The sequence below is a fragment of the Macrotis lagotis genome, chromosome 1 (assembly GCF_037893015.1).
Source record: "Macrotis lagotis isolate mMagLag1 chromosome 1, bilby.v1.9.chrom.fasta, whole genome shotgun sequence".
In the NCBI taxonomy this organism is placed as follows: Eukaryota; Metazoa; Chordata; class Mammalia; order Peramelemorphia; family Peramelidae; genus Macrotis; species Macrotis lagotis.
This window is the reverse complement of record NC_133658.1, coordinates 776,145,349-776,166,813: the sequence shown is the minus strand read 5'-3', so window position 1 is coordinate 776,166,813 and position 21,465 is coordinate 776,145,349. Positions and strand designations below refer to the sequence as shown.

The 21,465-nt window shown below is 35.2% G+C and overlaps 1 protein-coding gene across 1 annotated transcript; it reads left to right on the top strand.

The window, feature by feature from the left end:
* The first annotated feature begins 2,466 nt into the window (after positions 1-2,466).
* On the top strand, positions 2,467-21,193 carry LOC141508182 (macrophage metalloelastase-like). Its single transcript, XM_074216565.1, has 10 exons — positions 2,467-2,604; positions 4,016-4,260; positions 8,381-8,529; positions 8,624-8,749; positions 11,360-11,521; positions 12,294-12,429; positions 14,230-14,363; positions 15,282-15,441; positions 17,610-17,713; positions 20,140-21,193. Exons 1-10 carry the CDS (start codon positions 2,503-2,505, stop codon positions 20,238-20,240), a joined length of 1,419 nt encoding a protein of 472 aa, XP_074072666.1. The 5' UTR covers positions 2,467-2,502; the 3' UTR covers positions 20,241-21,193.
* The last annotated feature ends 272 nt before the right edge of the window (positions 21,194-21,465 follow it).

The following is a 21,465-nucleotide window of genomic DNA, read 5'->3' as shown; positions in this document are numbered from 1 at the left end:
ATATCATATCTATTTATGAATACATTGTTTCCCCCTTCTCTCCTCCCTAGCTAACCTTAAGAGATGAGTCTTACCCATAAGAATAGCTTGTAAGAAGGAAATCTAGTAATTTGTCATATGGCGTCCCCTTTTGGTGTGCAATACCCAGTTCTGAAATCCTTTGCTTATTTGAATTTATGTATTATGTTTAGACAGGGTATTAAGTAGGACCTCTATACCATGTCAATGTAATAAATTTAGAGCTGTTAGGAAACTTCACCTCCGTTATATTTACAAATAAGAAAACAGATACCCAGGTAAGGAGTGAAATATCTTCTCCAAAGTCTTATAGGTAGGAAGTAACACAGCTAGGATTTGAAACCAGATCCTCTGAATTCTTTTGTGCATATTGGACTAGATTCCTCACAGCTCCCAATTTTTGTGATTCTATGATGCTCCGACTTCAAATCTAGCAATCTTTTTCTCTGTCTTCTTTCTCTCTTTCTTTGGACCTTTTGGGTTTTCAGGGTCTTGAAGGACCCCAGTGGAAATGCAAATAGACCTGGATAGCACTAAGCCTCATGGAGCAAGACTTACAAGAACAACCCTGGATTCCTGGCACGGCAAGAAAGGAGGTGGTGGGGAAAGAAGCCAAAGAGTAACTTCACTTGCCCCACAGTTTTGCCAGAGCATCCAACTCCTGTCCCCCTGTCCTAATACTGCAGCCATTCAAGCCTGGCTGGGTCCCTCTGCAGTCATCTATTTCTAAGAATAGGGTTCCAATATACCTGAAGAAGCAATTCACTCTGTGCATGGTGGCAGAATGAGATGAAAATAATTTAAAGTAAAAAAAAGATATAAATATGAAATATAATTAATCTTTCCCTATTGGTTTTGTATATGTTATTGTAACCTAGGTTTTTAAGAGTTGTGTTATGTAAATGCCAAGTATATTTGGAATTTTGACCTAGTGATTCTTTAACCGACAAAATAGAGTATCAGATTAAGGGAAATTTTACTAGCTGGATGAGTGGAGAAAAGATATTTCACTTCTTTGGACCTCAATTTCCTCATTTGAAAATTGAGAGAGAAGGGTAGACTTTTCATGTATAAAGATGTTGAGGTATAAGCAAAATTGTAGTGGCAACAGACAGCTATGTCTCTGCAGTGTGATGTCATAAGAAAAAAAAAGTACTGGATTTGGCCTAGTTTAACATCTGCTACTTTTTTTGATCTTGAAGAAGTCACAACCCTGGCATAATGGATAGAATGCTGCCTTGGGAGTTAGGTGGACCTAGGTTCAAATAATGTCTCAGACACTCACCATATGTCTTTGAGCACTCAACTTCTCAGGACTCATTTCCTCATTGAGGAAGTTAGAATTGATGGTCTCCAAGGTTTTTCCAGTTTGATATCTATAATTCCATGATCTTTCACTATAAATTGAAGAGTTCAGATTAAATGATTTCCAAGATCTCTTAAGCTTTAATTTTTATGTTCCTGAAACATTATACTGAGACTCCAAAAGGTTAATCACTAAATTTCTGAGTTGTCTTTGTCCACCCAACTGTTAATATTGCTAATACTGACTTTTTTGCTGTTGTTGTTTTATTATTTTTAGTCATCAGTGAGTCTGTGACCCCTTTGGAAGTTTTCTTGGCAAAGATAGTAGTATGGTTTGCCATTTCCTTCTCAGCTCATTTTATAGATAAGGAAACTGAGGCAAACAGGGTTAAATGACTTGTTCAGGATAATGTATGAGTTGATTTGAACTCAAGAACATGAATTTTCCTTACTCCAGTCCCAACACTCAATCCACCGTGCCACCTACCTGACATTTACGAAAGGTCCATTCTCAGTTAACTAATCAATAAACATTTATTGAGATCCTGCTATGGGCCTGGCACTGTGCTCAAGGATACAAAAAGGGGCAAAAGATAGTCCTTGCCTTCAGGGTGCTTACAATCTAATGAAGTAGCTAACATGTAAGCAAAAACAAAACAAGATTGTATGTTTGTGCATGTGTGACTATAACTATAACAGGATAGTTAGAATGAAGAGGAAATAATTAACAAAGGGAAAGCACTAGAGTTAAGATGAGTTGGGGAAGATGGAATTTTAGTTGATGGAATTTTAGTTGGGCTTTTCAGAGGAAGCCACTTTGCAAGGGACTAGAACATGATGAATGCTTTGCAATTGAATCAATACCAGAATGCTATGCATTTTCTACAGAATTTCTTAATCTACTTGACAAAGGTAAAATATTAGAATCTATTTGATGTGTAGGTACCTTTGGTGTATGTTAGAGAATACTTGTCAGTCTCTTTTCCTTGTCCTGGTAGAGGGTTAAACATGTATTTACATGCTTTGGTGACAAATCAAAGAGTGATATTGAAGAGTGAGTCACATAGCCATGAGATTAACAAAGCCAAGTACTATATAAAGAGGTACCATTAGGGAACCTTGTATAGCAGAGGAAGAGAGTGAACCAACTTCAGCTAAAAGGCAGAAGAGATTCTCAGAATGAAGAACTTTCTGCTGATATTGGCTTTGCATGCCTCTATCTCCTATACTCTCCCAATAATCAAGGATGTTCTTTCTGAAAAACAGTATTTATTTGCAAAGGTAAGTTTTAACCTTTGCATTGAACCAGCTATTATATGTATCTTTTTTGTATCTAGAGCTTTGATTTGAATGAACAATTTGAAAACTGGTCAATGGCTTAATTGTACAATATAGGTGCTTAATTAATAATTACTTATAGCAGAATTTCAATTAATGTTTGCTGATTTGCTGATTTTATTTTGAAACGAATTTGTGAAAAACTGGTATGTGATAGCATTAGATAATTCACTAAATCTATCTGGGTAATTAGAGGTGAACTACTTCAAGTCTTTTTTTGTATACATTATTTCTTTTGCCAAATAGAAATTTTAAACTAACAGTATTGGTCTTGAATAGCATTTTAAGCTGGGGATAGAGAAGGCTTTCCTACTTTGTATACTTTGAAAAAAAAGAGATGATATTACAAACACGAATTGGAGGTATGATAATAATTAGAGATATATTTTCATCTAAATATTTACATTATTCTTCAGCATTTCAGCTATTGAGTTGAATCCTGAGCAAGTACTCTCAGTACTATCAGCTTGTCTTGATAATCCAGGTCACTTTCTTTCCCAACTATTTTCTTTATTAGTGTTGTTTAGATGTGATAACCTCAACTCTTCCCTCTATTTGTCTTATTCCAAGAGGAAATAGAGAAATACCAAACTCAATGGGAATTTTTTTTTTAGTATCTAAAAATATTTGTGTATTTTCCTCTTCAAGTCATAGGTTGGGGACAAATTTGAATAATATTTATTTTTTAATATGCATCTGAATTTGAATTCCAGATGAAAATTGGGTTAGTAGGATGTTTAAGCACCAGAGGAAGTATACAAGAAGAGTCACTCAGATTAGAGGAGGGATAATTTAACAAGGGAACCACCACAGTCCAAAGGAGGCCACCAAATTAGCACAGAGTTTCTAGCCATCCTAATAATATTGGAGAGACAGTCTGACATAGAAGACAGATCTCAGAATCATAAAGAACCAGGATCAAGTTCTTCTTTCTGACACATGTGGAATCAGGAACAAGTCACTTAATCTATCAGTGTCCCCAGGAGAATCTTAAAGATTACAAATTGTAAATTGTTCTACATGCCAAAAGTTCTCCACAAAAGTGAAATCATTGACTGAGAACTCTCATTCTATCCTGTCTCTAGCTTCCCAAAAAAAGAAACTGAGTTCCCATTTATGTCCCAGATTTCACCATTCTGTGATCTTCTTAAGAGAGTTGGGATGGGTTGATGATATTGTTCAATTTTGTTTGAATCTTATTCTTTTTATTTGCATTGATATTTTTATATATTATTTTCTTGGTTCTGTTTATTTAATTTTGAGCCAAATCTTATTCATCATCCTATGCTGATTAAATGAGTCAAAAGAAATTTACAGGTGCAATAATTTCTTCTTATGTTTACTCTTTCCTTAGGCTTACCTGAAACAATTTTATGGCCTTACAACGAATGACAAATCTTTGAATAAAGAAAAAGTCAGTGACCCTATAGTGCAGAAGATTGAGGAAATGCAAGATTTCTTTGGGATGAATGTGACAGGCACACTGGATTCCACAACTTTGGAGATGATGCACAAACCTCGATGTGGAGTTCCTGATGTCCATGACTTTAGTACATTTCCAAATAGACCAAGATGGAAGAAATATGATCTTACCTACAGGTAACATTTTATCTTCTGTGTCAGGTATTTTTTTATGCATAGTAATGTTTGCTTTATCAGGAAATATGGAACCACCAATAATTTAGGACATTAAATTGTTTGATCAAATTAATCTCATGGAGTCCAAATACAAAGCACAAACAGTGCTTATGATTCTTGCAGTACAAGATCTGGAGACTTATTCAGAGCCTGTTCACTCTTGCTGTAGTTGTTATTCAGTGATGTATGGCTCTTCACAACTCATTTTGGGGTTTTCTTGGCAAAGAGAGCAGAATGGTTTGCTATTTCCTTCTCCAGTCCATTTTATAGCTAAGGAGATCAAGGCAAGCAGGGGTTAAAGGATTTGCCCAGGGTCACATAACTAGCAAGTGTCTAAGGTTAGATTTGAACTAAGGGAGATGAGTCTTCCTGACTCCAAGCCCAGTACTTGCTCCACTGCTCCACAGTACATTGTTCTAATCTTAAATAGTTTACTGCTACAGAGCAGTACAGAGAAGTACAGACAACAATTTCATTTCTTCACTAACCATTTACTCTCCAACACTGGTCAGTCTGATTTTTTGTCTCTACTGCTCTATTGATACTGCTCTCTGGAAGGTTGACAATCTCTGAACCATCAGATCCAATGCTTTTATTTTTTCAGTCTTCATCACTATTCACCCCCTTAAAATATTTGAAATTGTTGACAAGCTCCTCTTTCTAGAAATACTATCTTTGTGACATTGACCCCTTCTTTAGATTAAGAGAACATTATGCACTTTTCCCAAATTTTAGAAAAGCATTTGATAATGTTCCCCATATTATACTTGTTGAAAAGATGGAGAAATATGGGTAGATGCGAGAATAATTGTTTGGATACATGGATGAGTTATCAGGCGCAAAGAATAATCAATGATTTTATGTTGATCTGGAAATGTGACTATAATGGAGTGGTTAAGCATTCTGTGCTTAATCCTATGCAATAGAACATTTTTCAAATTCAATGACTTGGATAAAGGAATAGATGTCATGCTTATCAAATGTGCAGATGACACAGGGTTGGGAGAAATAATTATTACAGTGGATGAAGATTTCAGAAAACTCTTGATAAGACTAGGAATAAATCTAATAAGATAACCTTTATGAAGATACATATGAAGTCCCATAAAAAAGCAACTTGACAAAAAGAAGATTAAAAAATTCATGGATAGACAGCACTTTGTCTGAAGAGTTATGGGGATTATAGTGGAACTGTGAACTACATATGAATCAAATGTATGATGTGAAGGCTAAGAAAGCTTATTCAATCTTAGTCTGCTTTAAGTGACTAAGAGCATCCAGAAATAAGGGAGTGATAACTCCATTCTACCTTGGTCAGACAATATTTGGAAAATTTTATATAGTTTTTAGTGCCACATTTTGTGAAGGATAGTGATGTGCAGTAGAAGGCAATAAGAATAATGAAATAAATAAATCTTCCTGACCTCCAGTTCAAAATTCTATAGATTAACTGAATTTTCTCTCCTTTCATTACTGTCTTCTCTCCTTTTACTTCAATCTGCCTCTATTCATGTGACTCCTAAATCAATTCTACCAAAAGGAAAGGAACCTTCAAACTCCATTTTGCACTATAAATTAAGTTGGAAATGACTAACTAATTATTAGAGGCACACCTTCATCAGTGTGTTTTCTAAGGGCTTTACCTGTTCTTAATCTGTCTCAGTTCAGGCCTTTATTTATCATTCCCTTGAATTATTGAAAGAAACTTTTGCCTTGCCTTCTGTCTTTGCCACCCATAATCCTTTCTACTCTAGACTATCAAATGGATTGTCTTAAAAGCAAATCTCTGATCTTTTAACCATTTTGCTAAAATTTGCAATGAGTCCTTCCCATTTCTTCTTAAAACCCTAATCCTGATATTTGAGGTTCATCATCTTTTTAATCTTGGACAAATCATTGCACTTCTGGGACACAGCTTCCTTATATGTTAATGAGTGGTTAGATTAGTGTGTAGATCGTTCCTGCTCTGGTACTTGTTTATTTGCTTGCTTTAAAATTATGCTTCATTTTTTCTTGTTCTCACCACTTAGGCTTTTTCATACACTCTTCTCTATACCTACTGTTTCATTATCCCTATTTCTTCCTATTTGACTCCTACATGTCTTTCAAGGCCTTGCTTACCTAATCTTCCCTTATCCCCTAAGGCAAAAGTTTACTTTTTTTTGGCATCATGAATCCCTTTATCAGTCTAATGAAACTTATTAACCCTTTTTTCAGAATAACTATTAATTAATAAAATAAAATACATAAGATTTGAGAGAAATGATTATCAATACTCAATTATGGGACAGATACAGGTTTTTTTCCTTGTCCTATTTTCTTTTCAAAGCCCATCTTTTTAAGTACATTACTGACCTCTGCCAAAAATATTCCCCACCTAGAGTATCTTATCCGAGGCGAATTCTGCCTATTGCATTCCTCTAAAGCAAGTTTTGATTGGAAGTAGGTCTAGATGACTTAAGGCTAGGGGGTGGTCTGGGTGTAGAAATAATATTTTTGTCATAATGTCACTCTCTCAGCTCCTTATTGGAGTAAGCCCTTTTCTCTTTGCAATTTTCATTCTCTCATAGTTAACCAATTAGAGTTTATTGACACCCTCAGAAATAATCACTCTTCCAAAGGCTTATAAACTGCAAACTCATTACCATGAGGAAACTTTGGCATTTGACAGTGTCACTGACCCTTTTATTTAAAAATAATGCTAGTATTATTAATATAATTACTAATTATTCATAAATGATAGTTTTCTTAAATGTCATAGATCATGAAGGAAACCACATGCAACAGTTATAAAAAAAATCTTTTTAAAAAGTTCACTGAGGTTAAGAACTTTAGCCTAAAATGTGAACAATCTCTAATTAGCATTGCTCTTTGTTTTGTGATCTCTATGTGTATAATGTGAATATACATATATATATATATATCCATATTTTATAAATGTATGCCTTCCAATCTCTATGTCTTTGATTCTAAAAGAACTCTTAGGATTTTTAGGATCTCAGAGGTCATTTGGTCAAATTCCCCCATTTTATAGGTGAGAAGACTGATGTCTAGAGAGGGAGAATTATTTATATAGGTTCACAACAATAATAAATAGAAGAGCCATAATTTGAATTCAGATACTCTGACTCCTGAGTTAGTGCTCTCCCGTTTTAGATTGGAAGAACCATGAGGACAGGGTCTCTAAGTATACATTGTAGGTATTTGCTGAAAATATTTGCTGAAAGAATGAAAAAACAATTGTCTGAAAACAAGGTGAATTGCCTATAGAACTATTCAAACAGAGCAGTCTGGTCCATTGGTCAGAAGTCAATATTCCTATATACTCAATGACCCTATACAATGGACACATCATGATTATAGTGCAATCATAAACTAATTATGGCAGTGATCAGACCAGGACAAAAAAGTTGGGTTATGTTATATTCAATTAAAGTAAGATAATATTAAGAATCTACTGGCTGTGTGACACTAGGAAAGTCATTTAATCCTATTTGCCCCAGTTTCTCATCTGTAAAATGAGCTAGAAAAGGAAATGGTAAATTACTTCACTTTCTTCAACAAGAAAATCTCAAAAATGGAGTCAACATCAAATTGTTTACCTTTTCAATGGTTGGGGGAAGTGCAGAAAGGAGTAATAGAATTTGTAACTAATAAAACAAAATAATTAAACAAAATAATAATCTTAAAATATTAAGTACTTAACAATGTGCCAGGCATTGGATTAGATGAGGGAAATACAAAGATAAAAAATGAATTAATCCCTTTCTCAAGAAGTTTATATTTTATTAGGTGACAAGAACATAAGTAACCAAGCATATAATATATACAAAGAAATGCAAATTAATTTGAAAGTGACTAAATGCTAATAATTGAGAATGAGGAGAGTTCTTGTGCATCATATTGCATTGAAAATATTTTCTTTTAAAATAGCTAAAGGAAGCAAAGTTTCAATTATCTGTAAAATTCATTGCAATCCAATGTCTTATCTTTCTCCCTTCCAATAATGGTAAAAGAATGATACTTTATTCTATTATCAAATAATAACATTCATTCTTTGCCTTTATTGTTTTTGATAAAGAATAATGAACTATACCCCCGACATGACCAGAGCTGATGTGGACTATGCCATTAAGACAGCTTTGGATGTATGGAGCAATGTAACCCCACTGACATTCAAAAGAATTTACACGGGAGAAGCAGATATCATGATATCTTTTGCATCTAGAGGTAAAATAGCTCTTAAGATATAATACTTTACCCAGATAGTTTTCAGTATCACTGATAATGTGAAAAGAAAAATTCAATTTTTTTTTCTTTTAAGTTCATGGTGACTTTTATCCTTTTGATGGTCAACATGGTACCTTGGCTCATGCTTATGCTCCTAGTCCTGGTATTGGAGGAGATGCTCACTTTGATGAGGATGAAGTATGGACAGCTGGCACAAGAGGTAGGCTACTAAAAGCTCTTCTTATTGTGTTTATTCTACAAATGAGAACACAGAGAACTCAATTTTAACTTCCTTCCCTCCCTCCCTTCTTCCCTCCCTCCCTCCCTCCCTCCCTTCCTCCCTTCCTTCCTTCCTTCCTTCCTCCCTGCCTTCCTTCTTTTTCCTCTTTTTCTTCCATAAGCATTTAATGAGTGTCTTCTATAGGTCAGACACTGTGCTAGATTCAGAAGATAAACAGCTAAACATGAAATAGACTATGCCTTTATTGAAAGAGTGGAAAGAGACAAAAAGACCCCAGACAGAGCTCTGGGGCAAATCCACATATGGATGTCAAGATGATAACCCAGCAATTGAGGCTGAAGAGTGACCAGATTTGTAGGAGGAAAATTGGAAGAAAGTGGTGTCACAAACAAAAGAAGTGAAGAGTAGTCAGCAAAGTTAAATGACACAGAGAAATTAAGAAGGAAAAGGACCTAGAAGAGGATGCTGGATTCTTTCATTAAGATTACAGGGAATCTTAGAGAGGGCAGTTTCAGTTGTGGGATGAGATCAGATACCAATTACAAGGGATGGAGAAATGAATGAAAAGTAAAGAAGTAGAAGCAATGCATATAGGCCTTTTAATTTTCCCTGCCTTGGAGTTTGATTTTGATAGAAGAACATGGGATGATATGATTGTATATTTTTAACTGTCATAGCAATAGGGAAGAGAAGGTAGGCAGAATAATGTGGATCTCAAAATCTTCCAACAAATGAATATTGAAAACTATCTTTATACGTTACTGGACAAAAAAAAAGAAAAAAAACACAAAACAATTCAGGATTAGAACTTCCCTGAGCTGAAAATAACCAATCCAATGTGTTCAATAAGATTGTTTGGAGTTTATGATGTATAAAGGATAACTGGGAGCCATGTGGTAAATTGCCTCAGAGAATATTTTAGAGCTAGAAGAGATTGAAATAATCTGCTTCAATCTCTCATTTTACAAATGAAAAAATTGAGGCACAGATAGGGCAACTTTCCCAAGGTCACACAGTTAGTGTAGTCTTACTATGGTCTACAACTCAGATCCTCTGAGTACTGCTCCAATATACTTTCTTCTATACTCTGTTATCTCCTTGCTTTAAGTAAATTGACATTCCTATTTCTCCTCAATGATAATCTTTAAGGGAAAAAAACATCACCCATTAAAAATAACAGGCTATACTATATCATGTTTTATTTGATTGAGTAAAAGAAGAAGATACTTTGGATATTAATCTATGATTTTAGATTTTGAATACTTAATGAACACAATTCTTTGACATAAAGGTTCCCAGATTTATTCAATGTGGAGAAGGTTATTCCTGCTGACCCAACAGAAGGACAATGTCCATCCATATCACTCCCATGCCTCATTCCTATTCTCCTTGGCTTCATTCAGAGTTCAGTGAATGTGATGATATTCCCTAACTCTGTTCTCCTAACAGTAATCTTTTTCAAAGTCAAAAAAATATCAGAGTTATAGGGTGAGAATAGACTATTAGAAGTAGAAGAGGATATTTGAGAACAGTTATATGTTATGAAAAACAGAGACTCCTTCATCTCTCTTCCTTAGTTAAGGGAAGTAAAATGTCTAGTAGGGAGAAAGGAAAACAGGAAGCAAATGTTGTAACTTGACATTGCATTAAAATCCAAATTTTGTGTCTACTTGAATTTGTTAAAAATCACTGAATTTAGACTTGATATGAAAAAATGTAGAAGGTACTGGGATCATTGATGAAAGGGGATTTAATAATAGTCTAAAATACAAACACAGGGGTTCTCAAATGTATATGAGAGCAACCAAATATTCTCCATTTCTCTTGAGCACAAGACAAGAGGAAAAAGTATTTCCTGTAGAAATGAACTCTTAAATGGAATCATAGAATCATAAAATGTTGGAGTTAGATTGAGATATTTAAAATTAGGAAGAATTTTGATTCATTTCAATTAAATAAACATTTATCATGTGCCTACTATGTGCAAATAACCAAACTCAGTGCTAGAACTACAAATACAGCAATGAAACAGTCCCTGACCTCAAGAAACTTACGTTCTTCTGAGAACACAGAATAGTGTTGTTCATGACTATGGGTTATCCAAGGAGCTTCAGAAGCATCTTCACTAGCTAGCTTTACTAAGAAAACATATTCTTATCTTTATGGTTTAAGTATGATGCTTCTAGAGGATAAAGGAATAGACTGGTTTAACCCAACAACTAATTAGAATATTTTTATTGACTAGAAAATTTTTTATCATCAGAATTCTTTGTTTTTAAAAAACCCATTGACCTAAATAAAAAAAATAGAAAAATTTGACTCCTCCTCCTTCTTCTTACAACTTCCTCTTTCTTCCTATTCTGTTCTCTGAGTTCCTGGAAATAGCCAGACAAAGTTTGAAGGAAGAAAGTTTCAGAGGAGAAAATTTAGCTAGATCATTGGTCTTTTACATTGGGCAACACTGGAGTAGAAGACCTCCCAGTGTGCAGTGTCTAGGCACATTTTTTGTATAATTTTTTTGTTGAATATTTTAATCTAATATTTACCTATGAATATCACTGATTTTTATCTCTATTGCTTCTTTTCAAGGGTACAATTTGTTTCTTGTTGCTGCTCATGAATTTGGCCATTCACTGGGTCTTGACCATTCAAAGAATCCAGAAGCCTTAATGTATCCCACCTACAATGGTGGTGACCCCCGGCAATTCTCCCTTTCCCAGGATGATATCAAAGGCATTCAGACTCTCTATGGTAGGCACCCAATAATTTATCTTTTGTCATCATATAATATCTCTTAGGAATATGAGGAAATGAAGTCACGGAATCATAAAAATGTTGGAGTTAGAAGACACCTTAGAAATCACCTAGTCCAGGGGTGGCTAGGTGGTGCAATGGATAGAGCCCTGGCCCTGGAGTCAGGAGTACCTGAGTTCAAATCCGACTTCAGACACTTAATAATTACCTAGCTGTGTGGCCTTAGGCAAGCCACTTAACCCCATTGCCTTAATAATAAAAAAAAAAGAAATCACCTAGTCTAGTCCTCTTTTTTCAATGGATGAATTAAACTAAGGCCTAGAGAGGTGAATTGATTTTCTGAAGGTCATCTTGTCAATTAATGGAATAGCCAGACTTAGAACTCAAGGCTCCTGACTCCCAAATCATTTCACTTCTTACTTCAATAAACTAATTCTCCATTTTGAAAAGAGTGTCAAACAGAGGAGTTAACTCCATTGGAAAATTGCAAGAAAATGCAGAATGTAAAATCCATATAAAGTAGATAAATTGGGGCTTCCTTTTTTTAAAGTCAGGCAGAACTAATGTATAAAATCACGCTAAACAGATTTTTCAAAACATCACCAATCCAGTAATTGTTTCAGAGACAGAATACTCATGTCATTTCCATTTATTATTGTTCAAGAAAATGTGTCATGTCTGAAATAAATGCCATAGATTCAATAATATGATCTTCTTCATATGGTAGTACACACAGTTTTTCTAATATTTCTGGATTTTTTTTTATCAGGAGGTCCAGTGAATCGTCCTCCTAACAAACCAGAATCACCCTCCAAACCCAGCCCAGATCCAGATGTTTGCAGCTCCTTTGTGACATTTGATGCTATTGCTACACTTCGAGGAGAAATCCTTTTCTTTAAAGACAAGTAGGTCAACTTTCAAACTAAACTTTCAGGACTCAAGAATTATAAAATTTGAATCTGGAAGGGTTGTTAGGGGGAACTGGATGGGAGATAGTATGGCATAGTGCTAGACTTGGAATCCTAGATTCAAGCCTGCCTCAAAGATCTAGTTGGGTTATCCTTGGCAATTCATTTAACCTCTCTCAAGCTCAGATCCTTCTTCTATCTAGTACAATGGTAGCACCTGCCTCATAGGGTTGTTATGAGAATCTTAATCCTTGTAATCCCTTTGCAAATCTTCAAGCATGGGTATCCCCAGTGCTTAGTACAATACTGATACATAGTAGATTTTATTACTTATTTATTAAGAAATAAATTTTGTTAATTGACTCATTTTATAAATAAGAAAACTGAGGCTTAGAGTGGTGAGTTGAGTGCTATGAGCTCATTGTAGGAAATGGTAAAGACTAGATTTGAACCAAATTTTCTAATTCTGGATTCAATATTCCACCAAGCTCTATTCCTTTATAAGGTTGTAGCTCAAGAACCCTCAATTTTACAAATAAGGAAATAATTTCAGAAAGATGGAGGAACTTTAAAAATTTTACACAGTCAATGATGTTGGTGGATTGCCAGATTCTACCTTTTTTGGTACCAAATAAACTATTTGAAAAAAATTAATTAGCTGATTATTTCATCTAATGATAATCAACTTAACTGACTTTTTTTAGTTAAATGACTAGATATTGTAATATAAGATATATGAAGTCTGTGTAACATAAGTGGAAAGTTTACTTTTAAGCATGAAAATAACACTCAAAACTATTTAAAGTGAAAAGTGTCTAGATATGTGTGGGGGTAAGAAGGTTTGGAACTTGTATTTTCATAGGAACAAAAGCAGATTTGTCTTTTGACAATAGGAATTTTGGAAATTAAGAATTTTTTTTACATTGGATCCTAGAAACCGTACCTTGTATGACTTCATTACTTTTGAAAATATAACCATTATCCTCACAATCATTATTCTCAAAATATTTGTCTAATACATTTTATTTTTCACAACTGTTATTCCACTACATCTTTTTTCAACTCTGTGAGTTAGGTGGGACAAATATTATCCTGCCCTTTTGACATATGAGGAAACCAAGGCCCACACTTGATTAATATCATGTGTACATCGTAGAATCTGTGGCTGAGCTAATATTAGAACCTGCGTCTACTATCCTAGACCTAGGCTCTGTCCATTAGGGTATGCTCCACTCATCATCCTTGTTGCCTGATTCCATGCTGTAGAAAGAATTCAGATGCTGCTGAAAGAATTGTACTAGATTGACCCTTATGGTCAAGAATCCAAGACATGCTGCCATATATAAATGCACAGAAGAAACTTTAACCAGTACATGCATGGAAGATAAAGCAATCGTAGGTCCTTAGTAACCTAATCTTTATTTTTCTAAGAGGCCTCTAGAGGATTATAGAATTGTTTATAATGCATGGTACAATCTCAAGGGTCTAAATCAATGAGACTTGCTGCTGCTGCTAAGGTCACTCTGGAAGGAAGTAAAGAAAGATTTTTCAAGTCCCTGTGATGTACTAAAATACTTCATCAATCTTATGCCATTTGATGCTCATAACAGACTATGGAAAGTGGGTGCAATTATCATCTCCATTTAACAGTTGAGGAAACTGAGGCAGATAGAGGTTAAGAGACTTTCCCAGGGACCGACCCACAAATTTGAACTCAGGTTTTCTTGACTCCAGGATTCAACCTCTTGAATATAGAATAAGGTAATTCTTTTGTCTATGTATTGTCATTTCTATCAGGTTCCTATGGCGGAAGCAGCCCCAGAACCCAAAAGTGAGTGTTGATTTGCTTTCCTATTTCTGGCCATTCCTACCATCTGGCATTCAGGCTGCCTATGAAGTTGAAGCCAGGGATCAAGTTTATCTATTTAAAGGTGACTGCATATATTTGTTTATTTTTCTCTCATTTATTTTTGGAGTGAATACACTTAAAAGAAGTCAAAGTTAAGGGAATATTAATAGTTTTATATGGTATAGTATTACAGACTCACATTTTTGGTATATTACCAACTGTTTAACTTTGCAACTGCCCTACTATGAACTACACCCAGAATAGCCCATTCTTTAAATCAAATTAACAGAAAATCATATTCATAGAATTGGAAAGGACTTTAGCAGTTACTAATTCAACTCATATGATATACTCAGTAATCAGCCATCTTTTCCCTTTTTGAAGACCTTTCAATTAAGGGGAATCAACTACCTAAAAACAAGGTTATTGAAAATGTAATATATGAAGGGGAAAGGGGAGATGGGAAAGCACATTTTCAAGGACAGTTTTCTTTGATCAAAATACTTTTCTGTAAATACAAACAGGTTTCTGAATTTTCAGTGCATTTATAGATCTAAATTGAGTTTAAAGGATACATATTTCTACTTTCCAATCTGTTCATTAAAAATACAATTTTAACTTAGTCTTGATTATGATTTATGTGTAATATTAATGTAGACTTGCAAATATATGCAGCCTATATGTAAGACTGAAAATATTGGACAAGGTCTTAAAATTTAGGCTATGCCAAGTAGTGACATTTTTTAAAAAATTGCACATGCTACTCTCTCATTAAATTTCTTCAGATTATTTGTGGTTATGGAAAATGAGGACAAAGTTTAAGTGTAATAATTGGAATGAATTGTTGGCTAAATGTGGCAGGGTTACTACTTTTTATCTTAATTCATATTAGATTTTATTAATTCCCTCCATTATAAGTCCCATTTGGATCTTGGGCAAAGAGGAGAGAAACATTTTACATATAAAATTTTAAAATTAAACAATTTTTTTTTCTTCACAGACAACAAGTACTGGGTAGTCAGTGGAATGAATCTCCTAACACGATATCCCAAGGACATCCTTTCTCTGGGTTTTCCAAGCTATGTGAAAAAAGTTGATGCAGCTGTTCATAACCCTTTCACTAGAAAAACCTATTTTTTTGTAGAAAATAATTACTGGAGGTGAGGTTCCTTTTTTAGTACTTTTGACTTAAGAATGGGAAGTAATGAGGGAAGGGCATCCTGTGGTTAACTCCCCCCTCCCTACATTAGAGATAGAGCACACAGATGTGGGTGACCTTTTTTTTATCCTTTTTAATGCTTAAGACCAGCATCAAATGTAATAATTTTAAGGAAACACTAGTTCAGATTTAGTGATGGATTATTATGCATTTTGGAGTTTTGCTATACTTGAAATGTTTGTGAAATATGAAAACAAATTTAGGTCATTTAAGCAACTGGCAAGGAAAGAAGGAACTTATTGAATGGAAATCCTGTGCCTCCAGATAGGTAACTTTGACAGGGGCCAGAGAACCAGAGCAGTTTAGAAGACAAAAGGGTCCTATAATTCTACCAAACAGTATTTAAAGACAGGTGTTTCTTCTTGACTGAGCACAAATCTAACATGGCAAGACAGAAGATTTACCTATTTTGGTCTTTTCTGATGTTTTAATTTCAGAGGAAGGACACTGGATGTGGTAGGTAGAATTTGGGGGCTTCTCATTCAATCTCCCACCCCTATAGAGAAGTGATGTTAGCAGCTAATACTAGGAAAAACAACCTGAGTGTGGAGAGGAGGATAATTATTGTAAAGATAAAAGGACTGGCAGGTAACAGTCTGAATTTGGACAAAGAGATCCAGCTATTGGAACACATATTGCTATTAAATGGAAATTTTTGCAGAGCGAACTGATTTAATGTCCATTCTAGCATAGCTCCTAGTAGACTTGAGACCCTCTGAGTTGATAAGGGAAGAGGGGAGAGAGGCCTGTTTAGATGGTAGTTGGGAACAACTGGTCCATATTGTTGCTTCCATTCCTCCCTGCTTTCCTTCTCCTTTCTCAGGTGAGGAAACATTCCCAAAGTTGTCTTGAGGGAAAGATGTTCAGTGATGGATGATATAGGAGAGAATTCCCTAGTTCAGCAAAATTATTAGATAATTATTAATCATATCGATACAATAGGACAGCAACAATGGCAGAAAGGGAGAAAGCAGGATAATACATATTTGAGTCATATCTCTGAAGATGTAATGTAGGAACTCATATTCCTATGATGAATTCTCATTCACAAATATTTTCCTTGCAATAACTCTATAAATAAACATAGTCTATGAATATTATCCTTAGTTTATAGATAGGAAAATTAGGATCGGAAAGGTAACACAACCAGTCTGTAGTCACCTAGCTAGCAAATATCTGTCAGTGCCAGAAGTCAGACCCAGGTTTCCAGATTTTAAAACCACTCTTTTCACTCTGCCATCAATTTTTTTTGGAAAGAATGTTGACTGTGAAATTCATGAGACTATAGATTTAGAACTGAAAAAAGACCTCAGAAGTCATTGATTCCTATCACCTTATTTTACTACAGAAGAAAACTGAGGCCCCAGGAGTTTAAGTGACTTTTCCCAAATCACACAGAGCTAGTAAATGGTAGAACAGAGACCTGGGCTTCAGTCCTGGATCCTTCACAAAGTAGCTGTGTGATCTCAAGTAAGATACATTCCTTCCAAGTCGTTTTCTTCATTTGTGGAATGAATGAAATGGACAAAATGATCTCTGAAGTTTTCTTGCCACCTTCCACATCTGTGGTGTCCACTAAGTTAAAGAGTTCATAGGTGAAAAGTCTTAAGAACAAAGAGAGTTACTGGTTGTGGTGGCCCTCACCTGTTCCAGGAGAGGCTGAACCTGGTTGGGTTGCTTGAGATAGAGAATTACAGGCTGTAGTGGGCTTAAGCTGTTTGGGTATCCCCACTAAATAAACTCCCCAGAGCTGGGAGGTGAGGTTGACTCCTGGCTGCCTAAAGAGGGGTGAATTGACAGATTAGAAACAAAGCAGGAAAGAAAAGGAGCAATTCAGTTCAAACTTGCTGTGGTAATCAATGAAGGGTCATGCTCAAAAATGACTACTCCATTTCTAGACTAGCTAATATGAGAAGACTCTATCTCCTCCCCTCCTACCCCTCAAAAAAAAAAAGGAAAAAAGGAAAAAGGAAGGAAGGAAATAAAAAAGGAAGGAAGAAGAGAATGGACTTAAGTACCAAAGGACCTTTGGGGGAATGTGGGGAAAGTCAGAAGATTGTTTACTATCCAGTCTTCTGATAGAACATTTCTTACGATCTCTTTTCTCAGATATGATGAGAAGAGTCGATCAATGGACAGGGGTTATCCCAGACAGACTGCTAAGGTACTTTCAGGAATTGGACCTAAAGTGGAAGCTGCCTTTTACCACAATAGTAAGTATTTTGAAGCTGTTTAAGAAATAAGAAAATTCCAACTGAAGGGAACTCTCTCTCTCCTGTAAGGAGATAAACATGAAAACAAAATTGACAAAGACAACACTAGCACCTAGATCCTTTCCAAGGTTCCCAAAACCAGACTTTGGAAGGGAGTGGAGATGGGGATGAACTATGGCTCTACTGTAATATTCTCTGGTGTATACTTTTAATGTCTCTCAAATTCCTAAGATTCTTTCAGTGAGCCTGTGAGTTTAGTTCTCTGACATCTGCTTTTGGTTTAATTCCTGCCTATAGTGGCCAAGAAGATATCTAATTTTGTGGAACATTAATGGAAAGATTTTCACTCCCTGAGAAGGGAACAGAAGATTTCCCATATCCTGGATATTACCTAAATTGGGGTTCCCTGCCCTTTACCTTTATTTCAAAAGTGCTGGAATTGCCTCAAGGATCTCCAAAACTGTTCCTTGAGGTCTGTGAGTGTACTTGAGTCAGGTCAGCCCTGGATAGGATGGAGAAGAGACAGGGTTGGTTTTGAAGTATATGATATAGAGGAAGGATGTTATAATAGTGGCATGACAATTCCCCTGATATTAGGTAGCAAGGGTTCTGGTAGAAGTAGAAAAATCTTACATCCAAACGTGCCTTTGTCGAGGGATCTAAAGCTCCAATTATCCTTTGCAAATTGCAAAGTAAATGATGACTATTTGTGGAGTGGAGCTCCCTTGTTCACTTAGCAAGTAAAGGAATTCTTCCTACAGTTAATTAGTCACTCCTAATTAGCTACTACATGACCATTTTCAGAGCTCTACTAGTTCTTTTTTTGCTCTTGTTTAAATTTTCCAAACATAAATATCAACAAGTTTGACAAGTTTCATACCCATACTTTCTCATCTCTGTGAAGGAGGAAAGGAGATTCATTTTCTCCTCCCTTATCTTCTTCCAAGCCCAAATTTGATCGCTACAATTTCAATTCTACCTCTTTGTGATTATAACTGTTCACAGGGTTAAACCTACCTATGAATATTTTCACTCTCTAGCTTCCCCATCTCTAACAAGAGAAAAATCCCAGTCATTCTCATTAATTGGCCCTGGAACACTAAATGCTCCCCAGAAGTCTCAGAAATATAAGTCCTTTCCTTATTTAGGAGAATAGAAAGAGATGTGTATTGAATTTAAAAATGGTAGAAAATTGAGATGGGCCACTAATACATTGAATGAAAAAGAAAAAGTACAAAATGATCTGGATAGGATAGAACAATAGTCAGAATATAATAAAATAAAATTTAATAGATATAAAAGTAGAATTGTCTCTTCTTACATTTTAAAATATATGTCAAAGGGACAAGATGGGACAGGGAAGGGAGACAACATTGCATGGAAAAGAGTTACAAGTTTTTGTGGATGACAAGCTCAATGTGAGTCAGTAAAGAGAACAAGAAAGTGAATGTAATCATATATTGCATTAATAGGTGCATGGGATTTAATACAAAGACATTGACATTCTCAATCCTGATCAGCTCTGGCTCTGCCCTATTCAAACCTTATCTGGAACTTTGTATTAGGTGACCAGACTTTAATGAAGGTTATTGATAAGTTTAAAAATTTCCCAGAGGACCTTAAACAAGATGGTGAGGAGGTATCTTTGGGATTTCTAATACCTTCCTGATTTCTAATCATAATCCTACCCATTCCTGCCACAATCAACACAGGGAAAAATTGGAATCATCAATTCTATGCATCAGTTTGAAGGAACTAAAGACATTTGACCTTGAAGACATAAGATCTTAGGGGAAAAAGTGAACTGTCTTCAAGTATTTAAGACTGTCCCATGAATGAATGGAGAGATGAATGAAAAAACATATATGAAATATTTATTATGAGCTAAATTGAGGCTGTAAAAATAAACAAGTCAAGCCAACTTTGCCTTCAAGGAACTCATTCTAATAAGGGAATACAGCACATAATAGGAATTTAGAGTTGAAAAAAGTAGGAAATGGGCAGTCTGTGACAGAATTTAGAAATGACTGAGGAATAGGGTAACCTGGTTTGGAGCAAGATAAGGTAAATCCTCACTTTTCAGAATCTAAGATCTTTGGGGGGAGAGTCCAAGTTCCTGCGATGGAAGGACACATAGAATAGGCAGCATAGTTTGGAAATTGGAGAAAGACTTTTGTCTGATAAATATAAAGCTTATGAACAATTAATTAATTAACAAATACCTAGAATGAAATGAGGTGGGAGGCAGGTGAAACTACTGAGTTCCCCAACACTGGCTAAAGTTGCTTGATCACTAACTGAAGGTATTATAGCTGGACTTTCTGTTCTATTGCAGACTGGGTTTCCATCATACCTGGGGTTCCTTCCCACTCTAAGAGTCTACGATTCTGAGAATTTAACTATTTAAATTTGTTTTTTGCTTGTAGATCACTACTATTTTTTCCAAGGAGCCAAGCAACTTGAATATGACATCCATTTGAACCGTGTTACTCGAGTTCTGAATAGCAACAGCTGGTTTGGTTGTTAGAAGCAGAGCCTGTGGACTGAAGGGCTGATCCAATTAACTTTAGCTCATTAATTTATTGACCATAAACTCTTTGCCCAGGATTGTGCAAGGTTTTTCCCACTTTGATAGAGCCATGATTTATTTCATCCATCCATGTGGGAAAAGAGGGATAAGGGAGAGCCTCCCTCTACCAATATAACTGATAGGATGCTTATACTTTTTGTGATAAAATGTAGTATACATTAAAAGCAAAGACATATTTATATATTCTTACTTAATACTCAAACAACTTAATGACTAAAAAAATGGAGATAATTTTAAAGTTGATGTAGAAAATAATAGATTGATGCCTATTTGGGGGAGGGGTATTTTGCCCTTTCAAAAAGCCTCTATAATACAAGAGAATGTAATTTTCTTGAGTTCCTTGTTTTTACCCTTCTGTGTTTGTCACTCAACCATTTTAAGAGAAGAAATCTCTGCAGGCCAGGAGAAACTCCCATCTGCCACTGTAGGCTCTTATTTTGGAATTGTGATTTTTTTTTGGTTTTGGAGAGTTTCTAGTAGAGAACTCCCTTGATGTAAGTCCTTTCTCTATATTTTATAGTCATAAAGAGCTGCATAGAGACCCTGAGAGGTTAGGTGATTTGTCCAAGGTCACATAGCCAATAGATGTCATTGATAGACCTTGAACTTGGGTCCTCTTAACTCCATGGCTTGTCTTTGGTCCCTGTGTTCATTATTTTAAAATACCTCTCTGACACATAGTAAAGGGCTTAATTAAATACAACCATTCTACCTTTAACTTCAGATATGAATTATTTATGTGAAAATTCAAGCTTATTTATAGTTAAAACAAATGCATCCTTTGAAAGTAAGGCAAGAAATCCAGACTTTCTCTTTAAGTCAAAATGTCATCCTTGAACATGTAATTAAAGTGAAAAATTTAAGTAATTTAACTCTCTAACTTATTGCTCTTTTTATCCTATTGTATAATACAGATTTAATTATTTTTATCTTTTAACTATATTTATAAAGTGTTATTGTTATTATATATTTTGCTCAGAAATAAATTTTTTTGAAAGTCACACTTCAGTGTTTGATCTGCTTAGCTCATCAGACTGTTTTCACATCCCTATTATGATCTCTGACTTGTCTGGGGAAAACAGGCTTCTTTGCTTGTAGATTCAGTTGTCTGTGCATGAATCTGTGTGGGAGACCGAGAAAGCTCAGGGCTGATTTGATTCCT